The sequence below is a fragment of the Macaca mulatta genome, chromosome 6 (assembly GCF_049350105.2).
Source record: "Macaca mulatta isolate MMU2019108-1 chromosome 6, T2T-MMU8v2.0, whole genome shotgun sequence".
In the NCBI taxonomy this organism is placed as follows: Eukaryota; Metazoa; Chordata; class Mammalia; order Primates; family Cercopithecidae; genus Macaca; species Macaca mulatta.
In genome coordinates, this window is record NC_133411.1 from 11,613,161 (window position 1) to 11,632,200 (window position 19,040).

A 19,040-nucleotide genomic window follows, 5' to 3' on the forward strand; every position below is an offset into this window, starting at 1 on the left:
AATGGAAATAAGCATCCAAGATCCTTTATTTGCTTTCCTTTTATAAAGTCTTCGAAAAGACCAATACCAATGAATACATTTCAGGTTAGCTTCCAGGCCAGGGCTCAGGCCATGGAGAGAACTCACGCCAATGCCTGTCTGGAGGTCCAAGGAGCGAGCGTGGGCCCCTCTAAAACTTAGAGGGACAGATTACATGACGACTTTGGGGACAGCTTGCTAAGTGTCCATTTGGCAGCATTTAGGATGAGACATGCTTTCACCGTGACTATCTTGTAGGGAGGTGATGGGGGAGGGTGAATAGAGTCCCTGCTTCCTCTAACCCTGGAGGCTGCCCACGTTGATCAAGAGAACCTCATCCAACTGCTGACCAGCTCAGCATGCAACACAGCATCACTGGACCCAAGAAAAGACATTTGGAGAGGAGTTTTGTAAGCCTGAGCATAGGTGAGTATCACTGTAAACAAACTCCAATGTGAAAATCTGAATTTATAAAGTATAAATCAGAAACAGCTTCTCACTCAATCAAAAAGGCATGTGGTGTTTCAGTAATAAAAAGCATGAAGTGTGGAGACTTGGGCAGTGTGGGTGTGATTAGGCCCACCCCTGCTGGTGAACAGGCCCTGGACTTTGTCCCTTGAAAAGGCTTTTGTCTCAAAAAGCGAGTTTTTCTTGGGAATGACTTGGTCATAGAAGGAGAAATAGCATTCTGTATGAATCGGCGAGGGCTGCCAGAACGAAGTACCGCAGACCCAGTGCCTACGTAACAGAAATACTTCCTCACTGTTTTGGAAGCAGAAGTCCAAGGTGAAGGTGTCGGCAGGGCTGGTTTCTCCGGAGGCCTCTCTCCGTGGCTGGTGGATGCTGTCCTCCTCCTGGGTCCTCACTTGGTCTTCCCTCGAGCCTCTCCGAGTCCTCTTTTCCTCCTCTTAGTAGAACACTGGTTATACTGTTTTAGGGCCCGTGCTAATGACCTCATGTTAACTTCATTACCTTTTAAAGATCCTGTCTCCAAATACAACCACAGTCTGAGTTACTGGGGGTTCGGACTTCAGCTTGTGAATTCTGTTGGTGGGAACACAAGTTCCTCTATACCACATTGCTTCTCCCAGCCCCTAGAATGGTTTTAGCGTGACTTAGCAAGTGAGAGCTCTGAAGTTCAAACAGAAAGATTTTCACATAGGAACATGTACTGGTGCTACAGGTATAAAAATAAACCTAAATAGGAAAAAAAAAACAAAACAAAACCGTGAACCGGCCTTGTCTAGTTGACACTGTAAACCAAAAAGTGTGTGAGACAGATCTCAATCAACTTGGAAGTTTATTTTGCCAAAGTTGAGGACATGCCTGAAAGAACAAAACCATAGGATCACAGAGGCAGTCTGTGGTCTGTGCCTTTCTTCAAGGGCGATTTCAAGGGCTTCACTGTTGAAGGGGAGAAGCGGGCTGGAGGGGACGGGGAGGGTGTGATCTTACGGAATCCACAGGCTGCGAGGGAAAAGGAGCAGACAGGAATCATCAGTTACGCATCGTATGGTCTTGTGCTCAGTAAATCCGCGCGTCACCCAAGATAAGGTGAACGCAGAGCTGCTACCTGAGGAGGTTTTAACCTTTTCCCTGTAGCTCTCTGCTGAGGAGCAAAAGGAAAGGCAGCTTCCTGCATGACTCAGCTTTCAGCTTCATTTGTTTTCCTTCTGGCAGAGTGAACTGGGGTCCCAAGTTTTTATTTTCCCTTCATGACACCGTCTGAACACCTGTGTCACACAGTGGTGACCAAAATGCCAAGGCCTCATTCAGAGGATAAGCACTCATCTGCCCAGCCAGACCCAAGGTTTCAGAACGCTCCTTAGAGTGGACTCTGGGTCTGGAGCAGAGTGGGGGTGGGCGCCCACCCAGGTCCTGTCCCCTGAGTGCTGGGCCCCTGGCCAGCTCAGCACAAGACTCAGACGCACAGCCCTTAGATCACCCACACATAGGATTCTCCTGCTTAACGCTCTGTCCCTGTCCCTCCCCCCAACACAGTTGGGGATCTTCGTCTGGTTCCTGGTCACTCTCAGCTCAGTTCCAGCCCCCAGAGGTTGTCCCCGCCTCACCACAGGGGCTCCAAGTGCCCAGAGGCCGAGCTCGATCAAGGGTGGAAGATGAGCTAATTTCGTAATTAACAAAGCATAATGGATCACTCTCCACGCCATTTAGTCGGGGAGCTTTAAATATCTTGCTCTAACACCTGATTAAGGTGCCATGCTTCTGTGAGCAAAAAGTGGATTGTTTGTGCCTCATAAACCGGATTCCTAATCTCGGAATACTCAGGCAGAGGGCTTCCTCTCATCAAGGAAAACACGTTCCCTGTTCTGCTGTTGATTTTGACTCTTCTTGTTACAAAGCTGAATCATCTATGTTCCCCTTCATAGCCTGCAGTTATTTCTTGTTAAAATAGCCAGAGGTAGTTGGGCTTTCAGCCAGATTGTTACTTGTCTTTAGGGGGTGACTCAAATGGTTTATTTAATAACTGCGAGCTTTGTTGCAGATATCATTAACTGATCAAGATGTTGAATAAAATAAACTATTCAGGTGACTGGTGTGTTTGAAGAAAGTGGCTGTGGAAGGAGAACAGCAGAAACTCCTTTGCTGCAATGAGGATGGGAGGGGTGCCTGAGGACCCTAACGGGGTTGGTGGGGCTCCGGTACGAGAAGGGGGGATTTGCTAGCACATGAAGAGGAAGCCACATCTGGATGACAGACAAAGAGAGACAAAGACGATTTTTCCAGTTGAAGTCACTTTAAAAATAAACTCTGAAGATGATGGAGCCTTTGCTGGCACCATGGCTCATGCCTTAATCCCAGCACTTTTGGAGGCCAAGGTGGGAGGATTGTTTGAGCCCAGGAGTTTGAGACCAGCCTTGGCAATGGAGTGAGACCTCTTCTCTACAAAAAATAAAAAAAAAATTAGCTGGAAGTGGTGGCATATGCCTGTGGTCCCAGGTTCCTGGGAGGCCAAGGTGGGTGGATAGCTTGAGCCCAGGAAGTTGAGGCCCCAGTGAGCTATGATTGCACCACTGCACTCCAGCCTGGGCGATAGAGTGAGATCCCATCTCTAAAAAAAAATAAAAAGTCCCTGGCATTCATATGGTGTGACTTTGAAAAATATCTGCTTTTCCTTCATTGCAGTGTGGGGAGGGGGGTGGTGGGAAGCAGAATTGAAAAAGGTACAAGATGCAAATCAGTGGATGGTGGTTTTATCTTACAACTTAAAGAACAGTCTGTCCCATTGAAATATATACCTTCAGTCTTTGTTTCCTGGTTATTGAAGGGGATTCCCCACCAGGACTCTGTGAAGTGCACAGAAGTAGGATTAACCCCCCTTTAGAGGGGACTGGCCTAGAACTAAGATGCCAGGGGCAGCCAGGTCCTCCTTCTGCCCAGGGTCCAGGACCACCCACCTGGCCTCACACTCCATCCCTCTCAACTCTTCCATCCAACAGCATTCCCCATATCTGCCCCATTTCCCCCACAGATTCTGGCTTTTGGTGAGGTCAGGAGCCCCCACAGGTGAGAGGAACTGGATGGGCGGGGCTGGGTTGATGTGCACTGTTTCCTGGAACCTTCACGCCTTCCCCAAGGTTGGAGCAGGGGTCCCACGCTTTCCTATGCTGAGTTGGAGCCAGTTGGCCTGGGATAGAGAATGGCTTTCCGGGCACATGTCCCACCTCAAACCCCAGTCCCATTCTCGAATCTTACGGAAAGTATTAGCAGGGTGTGATCAGGAGAGCCACACAGCGTCCATGAAGTGCCCTGGCCGTGGGGCCTTGGGGCTGGAAGGACATTTGGGTTGGGATAATATTCGGGCTTAGGTGAAAATGCATTTACCCAGCGCCTACTAAGGGCTGGACCCCCTGCCACGTGTGGGTTTTGCAGCTAATTAAGTTCTCATCCCAGCGGCAAGGAAGGCTGCTGTCATGACCCCTGTGTTATAGAGGCACACTTCAGCCATTTCCCTGGTTGTAGTCAGTTGAATAGTGTGACTCCCAGAAAGATATGTCCATGTCTTAACTCTGGAACTTCTAAATGTGGCCTTGTTTGGAAAAAGGGTCTTTGTAGATGTCATTAATTTAAGGATCACAAGATGTGAGCATCCTGGATTTAGGGCAGACCCTAAATCCAATAACTGGTGCCCTGAAAAGAGAAAGGCAGAGGAGAGTTTGAGACACCAGTGCAGGGGAGAAGGCCATGTGAAGACAGAGACAGAGATTGGAGTGAGGCTGCCATCACGAAGGAGTGCTTGGAGCCACCAGAAGTTGGAGGAAGCAAGGAAGGAAGGATTCCCTCCTAAAAGCTTCAGAGGGAGCGCAGTCCTGCTGACACCTTGATTTTGGACTTACAGTCCCCAGAACTGTGAGACAAGAAATTGTTGTTGTTTGAAGCCACCAAGTTTGTGGTAATTTGTTTCAGCAACCATAGGAAATGAGCACACTTGTTACCTCTTTTCATGTAAACTGAGTCCAAAGAGGGCACCAGAAATGGGACAGAGCCCTGAAGCAAGACCTGGGTTTGGTTTTCTTTTGATTCTGAAAATAAAAGCCCTTTAAGGAATCAAGAGGTGGGGAAGAGGTTGAGGCTGAAGAAAGTTGAAGAACAGTGAAAGAATCTTGGCTCATCTGGAGGATGAGAGAGAGTTCTAGAATGGAGAGAAGATAGACCTGCACTAGAAAAATTTTCTGACCGGGCGCAATGGTTCATGCCTGTAACCCCAACACTTTGGGAGGCCAAGGCAGGCGGATCTCCTGAGCTCAGGAGTTTGAGACCACCCTGGGCAACATGACAAAACCCCATCTCTACTAAAATGCAAAAAATTAGCTGGGTAGGCCGGGCGCGGTGGCTCAAGCCTGTAATCCCAGCACTTTGGGAGGCCAAGACGGGCGGATCACGAGGTCAGGAGTTCGAGACCATTCTGGCTAACACGGTGAAACCCCGTCTCTACTAAAAAATACAGAAAACTAGCTGGGCGAGGGGGCGGGCGCCTGTAGTCCCAGCTACTCGGGAGGCTGAGGCAGGAGAATGGCGTGAACCCGGGAGGCGGAGCTTGCAGTGAGCTGAGATCCGGCCAGTGTACTCTAGCCTGGGTGACAGAGTGAGACTCCGTCTCAAAAAAAAAAAAAGGAAAATTTTCTAATTTCCACAGGCTTTCAATGAGTTTCTGCCACATACAGAATCCTAAGTCCTAAGGTGGCTTTCAAGACCCAGTCCACCGGCGGACACGCCCCATTGAATCTCCTTCCATGAGTGTGGGTAGGCCTGTGTACAGTCAGGTACACAGCGGGACAGTACACGGTGGGACAACTACCCCCTCACTTGTGGTCTGTGACATGACTCAGCAGTAGGAGACTAGAGAGGGGTTCTCACACTGGCTTTGAAGACATAAGCTGTCACTGCGAGGGCACCAGGCGCTGAGGACCTGATGATGGCCTCTGGGATTTGAGAATGACCTTCAGCCAACTACCAGCCAAAAAATGGGACCTCAGCTCTACACTGCCAGGAGCTGAATTCTGCCAATGACCTGGATGAGCTGGAAGTGAACCTGGAGCCTCTGCTGAGATTGCAGCCTCAGCCAACGCCCTGACGAGGTTTCTTGCCAAGTGAGCAGAGGACTCAGCCAAGCTGAGCTTGGACTCTCCACCCATGGGGAAGGTCGGATGATGAATGTGGATCATGTTGCTAAGTTTATGATACTTTGTTATACAACAATAGAAAAGGAATGCAGTTTCTGAGCAAAGTTCCTCCCAAATTGTAACTGAATAGGAGCAGCTGAATTTGAGCCTTGACTTTGTGCTTTTTTGCTGATTTGGTGGTTTTTTTATGACCAAGTATTAAAAATGGGCGTATATTTTAAAGTCATATTTTGAGACAAATCACAAAGTTAAAAAAAAAAGTTTAAAAGGCTCTGAAGAAAATAGAGAACAGATGACAAAAGCTGATCACTGGTTAAACATAAATGTGTTCCAGATGAGAATGGAAAATGCTTGCTTATTTCCATCGGTGTGGCCAGCAGCTCCCCTCAGAAGCCCCTCAGGTGAATTTGTAGCAGAAAACCTCCAGAGACATCTTCCCACGGACACCTTTCCCTGGTGCCATCTAGAGGGCAGACTTCTAGCAAGTTCCGCTAGCATGGTACTACAGTCACTTCTCTGTAATTCTACGAGCCACAGTCACACCCTCTTCAACAAGACCTGGATCTCAGCCCAGGGCAAGGGGGTTTCTCTGGGTGTACCATTCGAGTCCTTGGGGTAATGGCTGTTATTCATATCTGCTATTCATATATTCTGTAAAATTCTCTTTACTTCTTGCCAGCCAATTCGTCGTACCCTGAGCCTGTTGTAGTTACTGATTATTTATATAAAACTTTCCCTGTTCAAATCACTCAGTGGTTTCTCTCTCTTGATTGGACCCAGACTGATGCACGTTCCGAGCAGCAAGTAGCACTATGTGCCAAGCACCAGGTGATAATTTCAGAGAGCTGAAATGACACAGGCCTGTCTCCAAAGAGTAAACACAATGCCCAATTCAACACTTTGAGAAGAGAAGGGAGAAGTATAAAATAAAATATGTATATAAATAAAAAAATAATGCCCAAGTTAAGCAAACAGAGCATGGGGCTACAGGGTAAGAGACTGGATTCCAGACCTGATTCTGCAACTAAGTATGGGATTTGGGGAGGATTGTCCAATCACTCTGTTTCCTTGTCTGTAAACTACAGAAGGTAATGGACTCAGAGGCTTTCTGTTGGTTACAGTAAAGCCAAGCTGCAGTAACAAAGTAACCAATTACACCGTGGTTTAAAGCATATAGAAGTTTATTTTCTCTCAAATACCAGTCCTCAGATGAAGGATCCTTGGTGATGGAGCTGCTCTGCTCCACATGATTATTCAGGCATCCAGGTTCTGTCCATCTTGTTGCTTTGCCATCATATGGACTTTCACTCTCATCTGCATGGGTGCAGTTCATTGGAAGGTGAAGAACAGGGAGGAGGTCAGTGTCTTAAGGCCCAGACTTAGGAGTGGTGTCTATCACCTCCACTCACATGCCGGCAGGGGGTGCACTTAGCCACGTGACCACATTGAATTGCGCAGCAGGTTGGGAAATGGAGTCTCTAGCTGAGTAGCCACGTGTCCAGCCACACCTTGATCACATGGAAGAAGTGAGAGTGTGTTAGGGGGCAACTTTCAATGTCCCCGGCCCCTGTTCCAGATCTGCCAGACCCCTCTATGTGTTACGGAGCATGACTGAATGTAAACTCCAGACTCCATTTAGGTAAGGAAGGAAAACATCTCTGGCAAGGTGGGAAATACATGTCTCATCATTCTGCTTTTGCATTTCAGAATCAAGATCTGAAGAGCTTGCAAAAAGTTCTTTTAGTGCTGAAAAGTAGGAAGGTGGCAGATGTGACTAACAAAACAGTCCTTGTGCATCTGCTAGGGAATACAGATTTTTTTTTTCTCCAACATAACAAATTAGAATCCATCTGGGATTTGAGAAGTCTGAGCTAAGGTTTCCTGGATCTGTTTGCATGTGGAACAATGATGAAAAGAAGAAAATGATAAGTCAGTTTTAAAGAACTTTTCTTGTGTTTCAAGTGGAAAGAAGGCTTGAGAATTTTTTTACATTTTACTCTGGTGTAGAAGGATGGCGATATTTAAAGAGAAAGAATGAGCATTAAAACAAAGACATGAAAATAATTTAACCCATCAATTGTATTTTTATATGCCGGCACTAAGACCTTAAAATCATAATGTATCTAATTCTCACAAAAATATGTTAAAATAAGGACTATCATGTCCATTTTAAAGAGATGAAATGGAGGAAGATAATTTGTGTAAAGTCAAACAGCTAAAAAGGCTTGCATCTAGGAGTTGAAGTTAGATCATTTGGCTTGAGTCTGTCAGAGATGAGCAACCCTTTTCTGTAATGCATCAGATAGTAAATGTTTTGGCCTTTGCAGGCACGCAGTCTCTGCTGCAACTGCTCAGCTCTGCTGTGTAGCATGAGAGCAGCCATAGACAATGTGAAAATGAGTGAGTGTGGCTGTGTTCCAATAAAACTTTATTAATGAACATAAAATTGAAGTTCAGAGAATTTCACATCACAAAATATTTTTCTTTTTGAATTTTTTCAACTACTTACAAATGTAAAAACCATTTTTACCTTGTGGGCCATTGTTTACTGCCCTTGGGTCTATGCAGTTCACCTTGACCTTTTTCAACATGTTAAAGAGGTTAACCCACATTTACTGAGTGCCGCTGCTCCGGGCACTGTGCGGGGTGCTCCGTGTCCTGGTCCACCAACTTGCTGCCTGTATCTAGAGGTAGCTCCTGCTACCGTTATTCACACTTTATAGATGAAGAAAGCAAAGTGGTCCTACCACAGGTGGAACAAGGACATACAGCCAGCCAGGAACTGGGCTGACATCTGCTGATGGACAGGAAGGAAGGATTTGGGTTGGCCATTAAGACTCTCTCAGGACCTGAGGAAAAGGGTGGGAAACTTAGGCACAAGATGGCAGGAGGACAGATGCTCCGTGAGGATGGCAGGATGAGGACATGAATGCTTAATATTCTGGAAAATCCTCTGGGATGAGGCTGGGCATGGTGGCTCATGCCTGTAATTCCAGCACTTTGGGAGGCCAAGGCAATCAGATCACTTGAGATCAGGAGTTCGAGACCAGCCTGGGCAACATGGTGAGATCTTGTCTCTACTATACAGAAATTAGCCAGACATGGTGGCGGGCATCTAGAATCCCAGCTACTTGGGAGGCTGAGACAGGAGAATTGCTTGAGCCCAGGAGGCGGAGGTTGCAGTGAGCCAAGATCGCACCACTGCACTCCAGTCTTGGCGACAGAGTGAGACTTTGTCAAAAACCAAAAAACAAAAAAACAAAACAAACCCTCGAAATCCTCCGGGATAAAACTCTGTTGAAGGAAGCTTTGGTCAGCAGCGAGCACATCGGGCACACTTGTCGTTGCTCCTTCTCATCCCGCCTTCTCTGCTTTGGTCGGGTGGTGCCCTCCTTCCATGGGTGGAGCCAGAGATGGCGGGTTCTGGCTGGTTAGATGGGAGTGGACAGAGAGGTCTGGGATCCTACCGGCTTCGTGACTGCACTGTGTCTCTCCTGGGAAGGATCAGGTGCAACCAGAGAAACCTTGAGCCTTCTCCAGATACCTGAGCGGCAGCTGAGTTCCCGCAGCCTCTGTGATCTCCCTTCTGAGGCTCTGGCTCCCCGTTTCCCAGTACCCCCTCTGTATTAGCTTCCTGGGGCTGCCCTGACAAAGTATCACAAACTCAGGGGCTTCCGCAACAGAGATTTATTCTCTCACAGTCCTCTTTGATTTGGACTTCTAGCCTCCCGGACCTGATTGGCAGGGCCACACTTCCTCCTAAGGCTCTGGGGTGGGGTGGAGGTCCCTCCTGCCTCTTCCAGCTGACAACCCCTGGCATTCCTTGGCATGTGGGTGCATCACTTCAATCCCTGCCTCCCTCCTCACATGGTCTTCTCTGTATGTACGACTGTGTATCCTCTCCTCTTGTAAAGGGCAGCAGTTGTTGGATTTAGAGCTCACCCTACTCTGGTATTACCTCATCTTACTTACATCTGCAACAGGCCTGTTTCCAAATAGGGTCATATTCTGAGGTTCTGGCTGGACATGAATTTTGGGATGGGGGACACTCTTCAACCCAGTACACCTTCCTCCCCAAATCTTGCTAGGTTTCCCATGCCTAAAAGAAGTGCTAATTGGAGAAAATAAGGATAGTTTTCTACTTATCTCAGGAGCAGGGAAAGATGGCAAAATGGCATGGCCAGTTTTGGAAAGAATATGTAGTGTGTTGTAAAGATATGTGATGATAAGGAGGATGATGTTTTCACCGATACTTGCAGCCTCTTGTCCACACAGAAGAATTAGGAAGATTAACGCCTTCGAAATCAGCTATATTTTGGCACTCCGTTTTTACTCTTATTATGATTATCCTAGTGTCCTTGTTTTTGAGGTGGCTGCTATAATTATGGTAACTTGTGTGAGTATGTTAGAAAGATGTTACAAATGATTAAGCTAGAAATTAGTCACTTTGGAGTGTGTAATAGTTCTTTCAAGTCCCCAGCATATAAGGGAAGGTGACGCTGGTCTACAATGACTGTCCCCATGCATCCGTGCAGAAATTGAGACCCAGAGAATTGCAAGACTTGCCCAAGTTCTGTGAGTGAGTCAGTGCTAGAAAAATCTTGAGCCCAACCCCCCCAGATGTGATGACTATTCTCTTTCAAATATTTCTACAGGGTTAGAATGGGGGCTCAGGCTTGGCTCAGACCCATAGCTTTAGGTGAGTGGCTTTTAAATTGCCACTTGGTCACCCCCACTTGAAAGAGCTGCAAACACGGGCTGCAGAGTTCAAGCCCGCACCCTCCTCTCTGGAAGTGGAGCGACAACAGGGTGGGCAGAGGTGGGGCTGCCACACTTGCTTCCCTGGAAACCCGGGGGGAGAGCACAGGACTCAGCTGGTGGCTGCTTCAGGAGCAGCCCCGCCGACCCCTTAGGCCCACCCTTGTTTGCCGTCTCACCTTGTGACTATTTCCTGGGCATTGTAGGAGAGGAGGCCTCTTGCTTGAGCTCCTGTCCCTACTGTCTCCTCTCACTAAATGCACGGCATGGCTTTGTGGTAATAGGCTGAGACATGTCAACTCTTTTTTTTTTTTTGAGATGGAGTTTTGCTCTTGTTTTCCAGGCTGGAGTACAATGGTGCAATCTTGGCTCACGCAACCTCCGCCTCCTGGATTCAAGCGATTTTCCTGCCTCTGCCTCCCGAGGAGCTGGGATTACAGGCATGCGCCACCACGCCCGGCTAGTCTTGTATCTTTAATAGAGACAGGGTTTCTCCATGTTGGTCAGGATGGTCTTGAACCCCCGACCTCAGCTGATCCACCTGCCTCGGCCTCCCAAAGTGCTGGGATTACAGGCGCGAGTCACTGCGCGCAGCCAACACGTCAACTCTTTAGGAGAGCTTGGAGACAAAAAATAACCCAGGTCTGAGCATGGGGGGCGCAAAAATAGGATCTTCTCAGCTTCCACAAGAGCAGATCAACGAATACAGAGGCCATAAACCAGTGTAGTTATTTCGGCTGGGGGATTTATTTTCTTTTGATTGTCCCCTGGAGCAACAAAATACACAAATATAGATTGATAGATTTTTTTCATTAATTCGAAAGGCATTTAATGGCTGTCATCTGTGTGCCAGGCAACTGATGCACAGCCAGACTTCCAGGAGGCTGGAGGGGGATCCAGATAAACCTTCTGGTGTAGGATTGTCAGGAGGGGACTGGAGACCAGGGCCATCCTGACAACCCCATGTCTGTTCCAGGAAATTCCTAGGGTCCCCTGGGAGGCACAGCCTTGAGAATCCTATTTTGGTTGCTGAACGGATGCACACATTGGAATCGAGGCTGCGTATGCTTGGGGTGCGTCGGTGAGGGGGAGGAAGTGGGGTCCGGGTGGGAGCCGTATGGAAGCCCTCCCCTCCCCCTCCTCCAGGCATGCCAGCGAGTGTGGCCTTACGTTGAGTGTATCTTCTAGTGTGAGTGGCTCCTCCGAGTGTGGTCCAAGGACCCGCAGCATCGGCATCCCCTGGGAGAGCCTTGGAAATGCAGAATCTTGGGACCCAGCCTGGACCCAGAGTCAGAATCAGATTCCCAGGCGATTCGTGTTCGCATTGAAGTCTGAGAGGATCTGCTTGAGAACTCCACAGCTGGGACTGACAAATCCTCCTCTGACCTCAAACTTCCCTCCTCCTTCTAAAAACCCAGAGAACCCAGCTCCCTGCCCACCCACAGCTCTTTCCAGTGGATCCAACTTCCTCTCACACCCGGTTTGAGCAGGGGGAGACGGGAAAGGCATCTTCTCTGTTTCCAGATCGTCTGTTTCTTCCATCGAACACCACAGTTCCTATGAAACGCACAGCAGCAGCAGACCTGGGTCTTGTCAAGAGCTATGAAGGGTCTGCAATTTTACCTGCTCCTAGGCTAGCAGTTAGCCTGCCAGTTTGACAAATGCTGCCTAATGATGCAAGACTCCCAGGGCAGAGACAAAGGACTTTGTTACTCACAGCACAGCAAGCAGCATAAGTTTTGCTATAAAATGTGGTGTATTAATGCAATATTTGAGTTATAGTAAGGCCAACAGATCAGGAAATGATTGTCATTGAAAGGACAGTTTGTTACTCACAGCTCCCAGGAGGAGGGGCCACAGGCGTTGTCAGCAGGCTTAGGAGACAGCGGACATGTGGGCAAAAGCCTTGTTTGTGTCCCTAGTTGTCTGGTACTTGCTCCCAGGGTGGTTAGGCAGGTGGATAGTGGCCTGGAGTGTGAAAACCCAATAGAGGAGGTGTCTGGGGCATGGGCTTAAGATTGGTTGGTTTGCATTTGAAAAGCATGTTTGCAGGAGCCTGGTTTACTATCTCTGGGGATTGGCTAGTACTGGGTGGGGCAGTCCCTCCAGGGTCAGCAAGGTCCCAGATAGCAAAGCATCAGAATACAGAGAATGGAAGACATGGTTAATACAAGCTTAATGTTTGCACTGGTTTCCTATGTCCCCAAAACCCCATGGGGGTGACGTGGAGGGCCCAGGTGGATGCTGCTGTGCAGTGAATTTGCATCACCGAGGGAAAACCCTGAGCTCAGGGGATGCAGATGCTTTATAACGGGCGGTAAGAAAACACACCTAACCTTTGCCCCAGAGGGAGACATTATCTTTAAAATATTAGGTAATAACCAAACCTGCTCTCTGCGCTGTAGGGAGACACCACCTCTTTCCTTCTCCAAGGCTGTTTGCTGTATCTGAAAAGACAATCTGGAACAAGAGGACAGTCAGGCCAGCCATGGTGGTTCATGCCTATAATTCCAGCACTTTGGGAGGCCAAGGTAGGTGAATCACTGGAGGTTAGGAGTTGGAGACCAGCCTGGCCAACATGGGGGAACCCTGTCTCTATTAAAAATACAAAAATCAGCCAGGTGTGGTGGGTACGCCTGTAATCCCAGCTACTCGGGAGGCTGAGGCAGGAGAATCACTTGAACCCGGGAGGTGGAGATTGCAGTGAGCCGAGATCATGCCACTGCACTCCAGCCTGGTGACAGAGCGAGACTCTGTCAAAAACAAAACAAAAAAACCCCAAACCAAACCAAAACAAAAATGGTTAAAATGCTAAACTTTCTTATCATATTTTACTGCAATTAAAAATCAAAACAAAAACCTTGAAAGATAAACCTTTCTGAATGCCGCTGTTCTTTTCTGTATCATAAACAGTTCCTCTTAGGAAGGCCTTTCCAGTGTGTTAAAGACCTGCTCCAGAAAACACAAAATGAATCAGAAGAACAAAAAGTGGATGTCACTTCATGGACATTTTGATAACATCAATGTCATGTACCTTTCTTTCCCATAAATTCTGGGGAATTTTTAAGTGGCATGTGGGGCTCTGAAATGTTGGGAGAGATCAGATTTTAGGGGAGTGGGGAACTCTTATGTAATGCTCTTATGTAATGGCCCAATAAACTTGGGTGCCAGGGCCCTGGCATGAGGGCAGAGAAGGGGCTCTTGGAACTGGGGTCCTGGCGGTAAGGGGAGGGATGGACACGGTAGAAGGTAGAATGTTTCCCCTCAAATTTCAGGTAAACTCAGAATCTGTGAACGTGACCTTACTCGAAAGTACTGTCTTTGCAGTTGTAATCAATGAAGAATCATGGGATAAAATCGTCCTGGATTTAAGGTGGGCCCTGAATCCAATGACTCTTGTCCTTATACGAAGAGAAGGATGACAACACTGAGTCACTCTGAAAGCTCAGCGTGGTGGAACTTAGTGGCACGATCCAGCTGTGAGGAAGCAGCTTCCAGGTGTGCTGCCAGCTGCTGACCTAGGGGCTTCACCAAGAGGGCCCCTCCCTGCCCAGTGCCCTGACTCTGGGGTCCAGGGCTGCACACTTGGATGACAGAAGGACATGCCCAAGCTCACCTGGCTGCTCAGAGAATACAACCAGACAGTTGGCACTGACTACTCACACCCTCATGTTTATTAAGAGACTCTGACGGGTGGGAATTGAGTCATCAGAGCCAAAAGCACGTGTGCAAAAGAAAATGAGCATTTTCACCTTGTAAGGGAAGATTGGGGGCTGAGAGAATGCTGGAGCCTGCGCTAACTCCCTGGGCCAGCGCAGCTGCCGCATGTCCTCTGCAGGGGTCTCCACCTGGTGCTCCCAGCGAGATAAACCAGGGATTACATCTAGACGGTCAGAGGTCAGCACCTGTCTAGACAGAGGCTCTAAACTGGGGCAGTGGGGGTGAGGTTGGAAAGAAGCAGATGGGATAGATACATGGAGTTGGAGGGAGCCTTCTTCTATTTAGGTGCATCTCAGCAGATCTTCTCAGCTGCCACACAGCCCGCCCCAAGCATTTCCCTGTTGCAGAGGTGGGTGCCCATGCTATCCAATGATTCCCTCGGCTGACAGACAGGGATGGGGTGAAGAAATAGCAGGAGAAGATGAGAAGGCAAGGGTGAGCGAAACAGAGGAGGTGTGTGTGTGTGGGGGGGAAGAAAATGTAAATGACACACAAAATGCTCTGAGATGCTTACTGGATGCCAGACACTGTCCTGAGTGTTTCGTGGGCACTGAGTCCTCCTGACAAGCCCATGAGGGAGAGCTTTTATTTCCTGCATTTTCCAGAGGTGGAGGCTGAGGCAGGGAGGTGGGTTATGGCCTTTCTGAGAGTATTCACAAATATTCACCGAAACACAGTATGTTCACCAACACGGAGTTCAAAATCCACACTGAGGGTCTGGGTGGTCCATCAATAACACGTGTTGGGCATGTTCTATGATCCGAAATCCACTAGGACCCTGCGCTACCAGACCCAGTGTCTCTCTGGAATGCCTACAGCCTAGCGAGGGGAAAGAGAGATGCTAATTATAACAATGAGATGGGGATAATGTTGTCATCGAAGTGCCGACACTCAAGTGTTGGGGGGAAACAAAAGGACTGGAAATCGTTTGAGCCCAGGCGTTCTAGAACAGCTTGGGCAACATTAGTGAGACCCCTGCTCTCTACAAAAATTAAAAAATTAGCTGAGCGTGGTGGTGCATGCCTGTAGTCCCAGCTACTTGGGAAGCCGAGGTGAGCAGACTGCCTGAGCCCAGGAGCTTAAGACCAGCCTGGGCAACACGGCGAAACCTTGTCTCTACAAAAAATACAAAAAATTAGCCAGGCGTGGTTGCGCATGCCTGTAGTCCCAGCCTCTCGGGAGGCTGAGGTGGGAGGATCGCCTGAGCCTGGGAGATCAAGGCTGCAGAGAGCCGTGATTGCATCACTGCACTCCAGTCTGGGTGACAGAGTGGGACCCTGTCTCAAAAAAGAACCACCGCCAAAGAACTGGAAGAATCCTGCAGGTACTTGGGATTGCTCAACAGGCACCCAGGAGAGCTTCACAGGTGTCTGGAATAGTCCAGCAGGTGCGTGAAAGAACCCTGGCTATATCTGGACCTTGGAAGAGTCAAGTGCAGGAGCTAAATTTCCATGGGAAGAGGTGAGGGACATGGAGTGAGATTGGAAAAGTCTCCGAATGGCAATAAGGAGGATGATATCCTGTACTCCAACATGGCCGCTATCCGAAGATTTCCAAAATGGAAATGTGTTAGGACTTTTTCTGTTGCAAAAGACAGAAATCAAATTCAAACTAGACAGAAAAGGGAATATGTTAGGACTTCGGGGAGCTCTAAGAACTGTAGTGAGTACAGGGACATCAGGAAGTATAACGTGGCTCTGGAATGGAGCCGAGACGCCCTGTGGCTCCGACTTTGACCTAGGTTTCTCTGTGCCTGGTGTCATTCCTCCCCCTGCAGGTGGGCATTCTCCATGTGGCAGGGAACCTCTGTGTGGCAGAAAAATTCTACAGGGCAGAGTACCAGGAGGCAGGTACCTCCATAGGGCAGGCTGCCATGAGCCAGCACCTCCAGGTAGCAGTACTTCTCTGACATCGTTGCAGGTTAGAGATCCCTGAAAAACAGATACACAATTTCTCAGCTTTGATTTTAAACGCCTCAGGGAAGGAAGAATTCTGATTGGTCTAGTTTCAGTCACGTGTCAACAGCAGACCAATCAACTGTGGCCAGGGGCACAGACGCTTTACAGAGGCTGGCCTGTGTCATGTGGCCACCACATGACCTGCATCATGTGACGGGTAGAGGAGAGGGTGGGCCTGCTGTGATTGGCAGCCTCCTTCCCATGGGAGGAGACCTTTTCTAAAGGGAAGTGAAGAGAGCCATGTGGACAAACAACAGATGTTCACCACAGGAAGGGTCCAAATCAGATGGGTTTTAGAGATCACTGGGAAGGCAGCCCCCCATAGGGTGGGTCTGAAGCTCCGCGATCAGCCGCAGAAATGTTTCTCAACTTTGTTCAACACGAGTGCACTCCAGATAAGAAAAACAAGCGAAGCCTTTTTAGAATGTTATCTGAAATTCAAACTAGATTAAGTCTCAGGAAGATAAATAAACCAAATGAGCACTGCTTGGCTTCCAAACCACACGCCCATCCCCTGGGGAGGCAGGCAGCCCACACTCCTGCCAGGAGAGAAAAGACCAGCTCTGGAATGGAATGAGCAGTTGCACTGGTGGGAGGGGAAAAGGCGCTGGAGTTGATTCTACACGTGTTTCTCACTGTCGTGGGCCCAGGACTCCCCGGCGGGTGGTAAACATGCAGGTTCTGATGCAGAAGGGCTGAGGCTGGGCCTGAGGGTCTTCTTTTCTAACAAGCTCCCAGGTGAGGGGGGCTGCTGCTGGCCCTGGCACCCCGCTTTGAGTAGTGAAGACTTACGGTCTAGCATCTGCAGATTGGGATGAGATATTGGCGAAGAGCTGCGAGCTGGCCCTCAGGGAAGTCCCCCAGGTGGCCAGCGCTGGTGGTCCCATCTCACATGGAGCTGGGCATGACGGCCAGGCAGACGTGTGGACCTTGGCCGAGCCTGGGCCGGCCCCTACTCTGGGCTGCTCACACCCATCCCTGGCCACGCGGAAAACTTGTGCCAGAGTCAGCGGGGAGAGGAGTGGACTTGCTGTCACGTCATACTTCGATCAGAGCCCGAGGACCTCAGTGGCGGCTCCCCTGGGGCACCTGTGGGGGCTGAAACAGACAGAGAAGGCTTCCTCCAGGCTCCCTGGGCAGCTTTACCCGGCACCAAGGACGGGTGTCCTAAGCCAACCCCTCTGTGTAGGCAGAATAATGGCCTCCGAACATATCAGGTTTTAATCCTTGGAACCTGTAATTGTTACCTTAGGCGGCAAACGCTTTGCAGGTGTGATTAAATGAAGGGGCTTGAGATGAGGGGATTATTCTGGTGGAGAGGGAGGCAGGGGGACATTTGGCACAGAAGAGGGGAAGCGATGTCACCATGGCGGCAGAGGTTGCAGGGGTGCTGCACTGAGCCAGGGAAGCTGGAAGAGGAGGGAACGGATTCTTCCCGGGCCTCCGATGGGAGGGCGGCCGTCCAGCGCCTTGACGCCACCGCCTCTGGCCTCTAGGATTGTGCGCAATAGACTCCTGTTGTGTTCAGCCTCCCTGTGTGTGGCAGTTTCTTCCCCCAGCCACGGGAAGTGCGTGCTCCCATCCTGGGTGCTGGGGAGAGGGAGGTCTCGGGGGGCATCCCGGGGGGCTCCGCTTCTCTGCTCTCTCTGTAGAGCCAGGACTTCTCTTCGGGCTGTGGGGAAGGGGCTTTGGGATGTCTGCATCTGTTGAAATGGGGGCTCCGCGTGGGGTAGCAGAGCCTCAAGGCCTGGAGGGTGTTCAGGGCTGAGCGCAGGCAGCTGCAGAGGAAAGAACGCAGGAGGCTGAGGCTGTGCCTCCTGGAGGGAGGGCCAAGGAGGAGCAGGGAGGTCTGTGCCCAAGGATCCGTCAAGCCGCAGCAGGCTGTCCCCACTCACTACTCTCTAACCACCCGCAGGCCCTGGCCCAGGACCTGACCTCCTCCGTGGCTGCAGCCCGGCCCACTGCTGCCCCGGCCCACTGCTGCCCCGGTGATTCCCGCATAGTCAGCTGTGGGCAGAGCCAGGGGCCTCCCTCCCCTCCAGGGTCTTCCCTGGGACACCAGCCTGCTCCTTGGGCCTCTCCAGAGCCTGCAGAGTGAATGAAAGGCCCTGTTAACTCAGGCCTTCTGCATCCTACCGCCAGGAGCCTGCTCATTGAGCACTTAGGAGAGACTAGGGGAAGGGAAAAAAGCACAATAGGCCTGGCGAGGTGGCTCATGCCTGTAATCCCAGCACTTTGAGAGGCTGAGGCAGGCGGATCGCTTGAGGTTGGGAGTTCGAGACCAGCCCGGCCAACATGGTGAAACCTTGTCTCTACTAAAAATACAAAAATTAGCTGGGTGTGGTGGCGGGCGCTTGTAATCCCAGCTACTCAGGAGGCTGAGGCAGGAGAATCACTTAACCAGGGAGGTGGAGTTTGTAGTGAGCTGAGATGGTGCCACTGCTCTCCAGCCTGGGCAACAAAAGCAAGACTCTATCTCAAAAAAGCAAAAAACAAAGCAGCAAACAACAACAACAACAAAAAAAAAAACCACAACAAAAAAGCACAATAATTATATTTCAAGATCTTCTGGGATACAACAGATTAGATTTCCAAGAAAGGGTTTGTTTGAATGAAGCATTGTGCAGATAAAAATAGTTCTTCAGGGCGGGGTGTGGTGGCTCAAGCCTGTAATCTCAGCACTTTGGGAGGGCAAAGTGGGTGGATCACCAGAGGTCAGGAGTTCAAGACCAGCCTGGCCAACATGGTGAAACCCCATCTCTACTAAAAATACAAAAATTAGCTGGGTGTGGTGGCGGGCACTTGTAGTCCCAGCTACTTGGGAGGCTGAGGCAGGATAATAGCTTGAACCCAGGAAGCAGAGGTTACAGTGAACCGAGATCACACCATTGCACTGCAGCCTGGGCAGCAGAGTGAGACTCTGTCTCAAAAAACAAACAAA

The 19,040-nt window shown here is 49.5% G+C and overlaps 1 protein-coding gene, 1 long non-coding RNA gene and 1 other non-coding gene across 3 annotated transcripts; 2 read left to right on the forward strand and 1 right to left on the reverse strand.

Moving 5' to 3' along the window:
• Positions 1-9,018: 9,018 nt before the first annotated feature.
• On the forward strand, positions 9,019-9,127 carry MIR6131 (microRNA mir-6131). Its single transcript, NR_128324.2, is given in 1 exon segment — positions 9,019-9,127. It is a non-coding gene; the product is annotated as a microRNA mir-6131 (primary transcript).
• Positions 9,128-11,152: 2,025 nt separating this feature from the next.
• Positions 11,153-17,264, reverse strand: LOC144341379 (uncharacterized). The gene is made up of 6 exons (XM_078004617.1): positions 16,892-17,264; positions 15,996-16,072; positions 12,809-12,881; positions 12,258-12,389; positions 11,592-11,699; positions 11,153-11,450 (listed from the first exon to the last, which is right to left on the reverse strand). Exons 2-5 carry the CDS (start codon positions 16,051-16,053, stop codon positions 11,606-11,608), a joined length of 357 nt encoding a protein of 118 aa, XP_077860743.1. The 5' UTR covers positions 16,054-16,072; positions 16,892-17,264; the 3' UTR covers positions 11,153-11,450; positions 11,592-11,605.
• Positions 12,814-14,076, forward strand: LOC144341380 (uncharacterized). Its single transcript, XR_013418267.1, has 2 exons — positions 12,814-12,952; positions 13,335-14,076. It is a non-coding gene; the product is annotated as an uncharacterized LOC144341380 (long non-coding RNA).
• Positions 17,265-19,040: the final 1,776 nt, after the last annotated feature.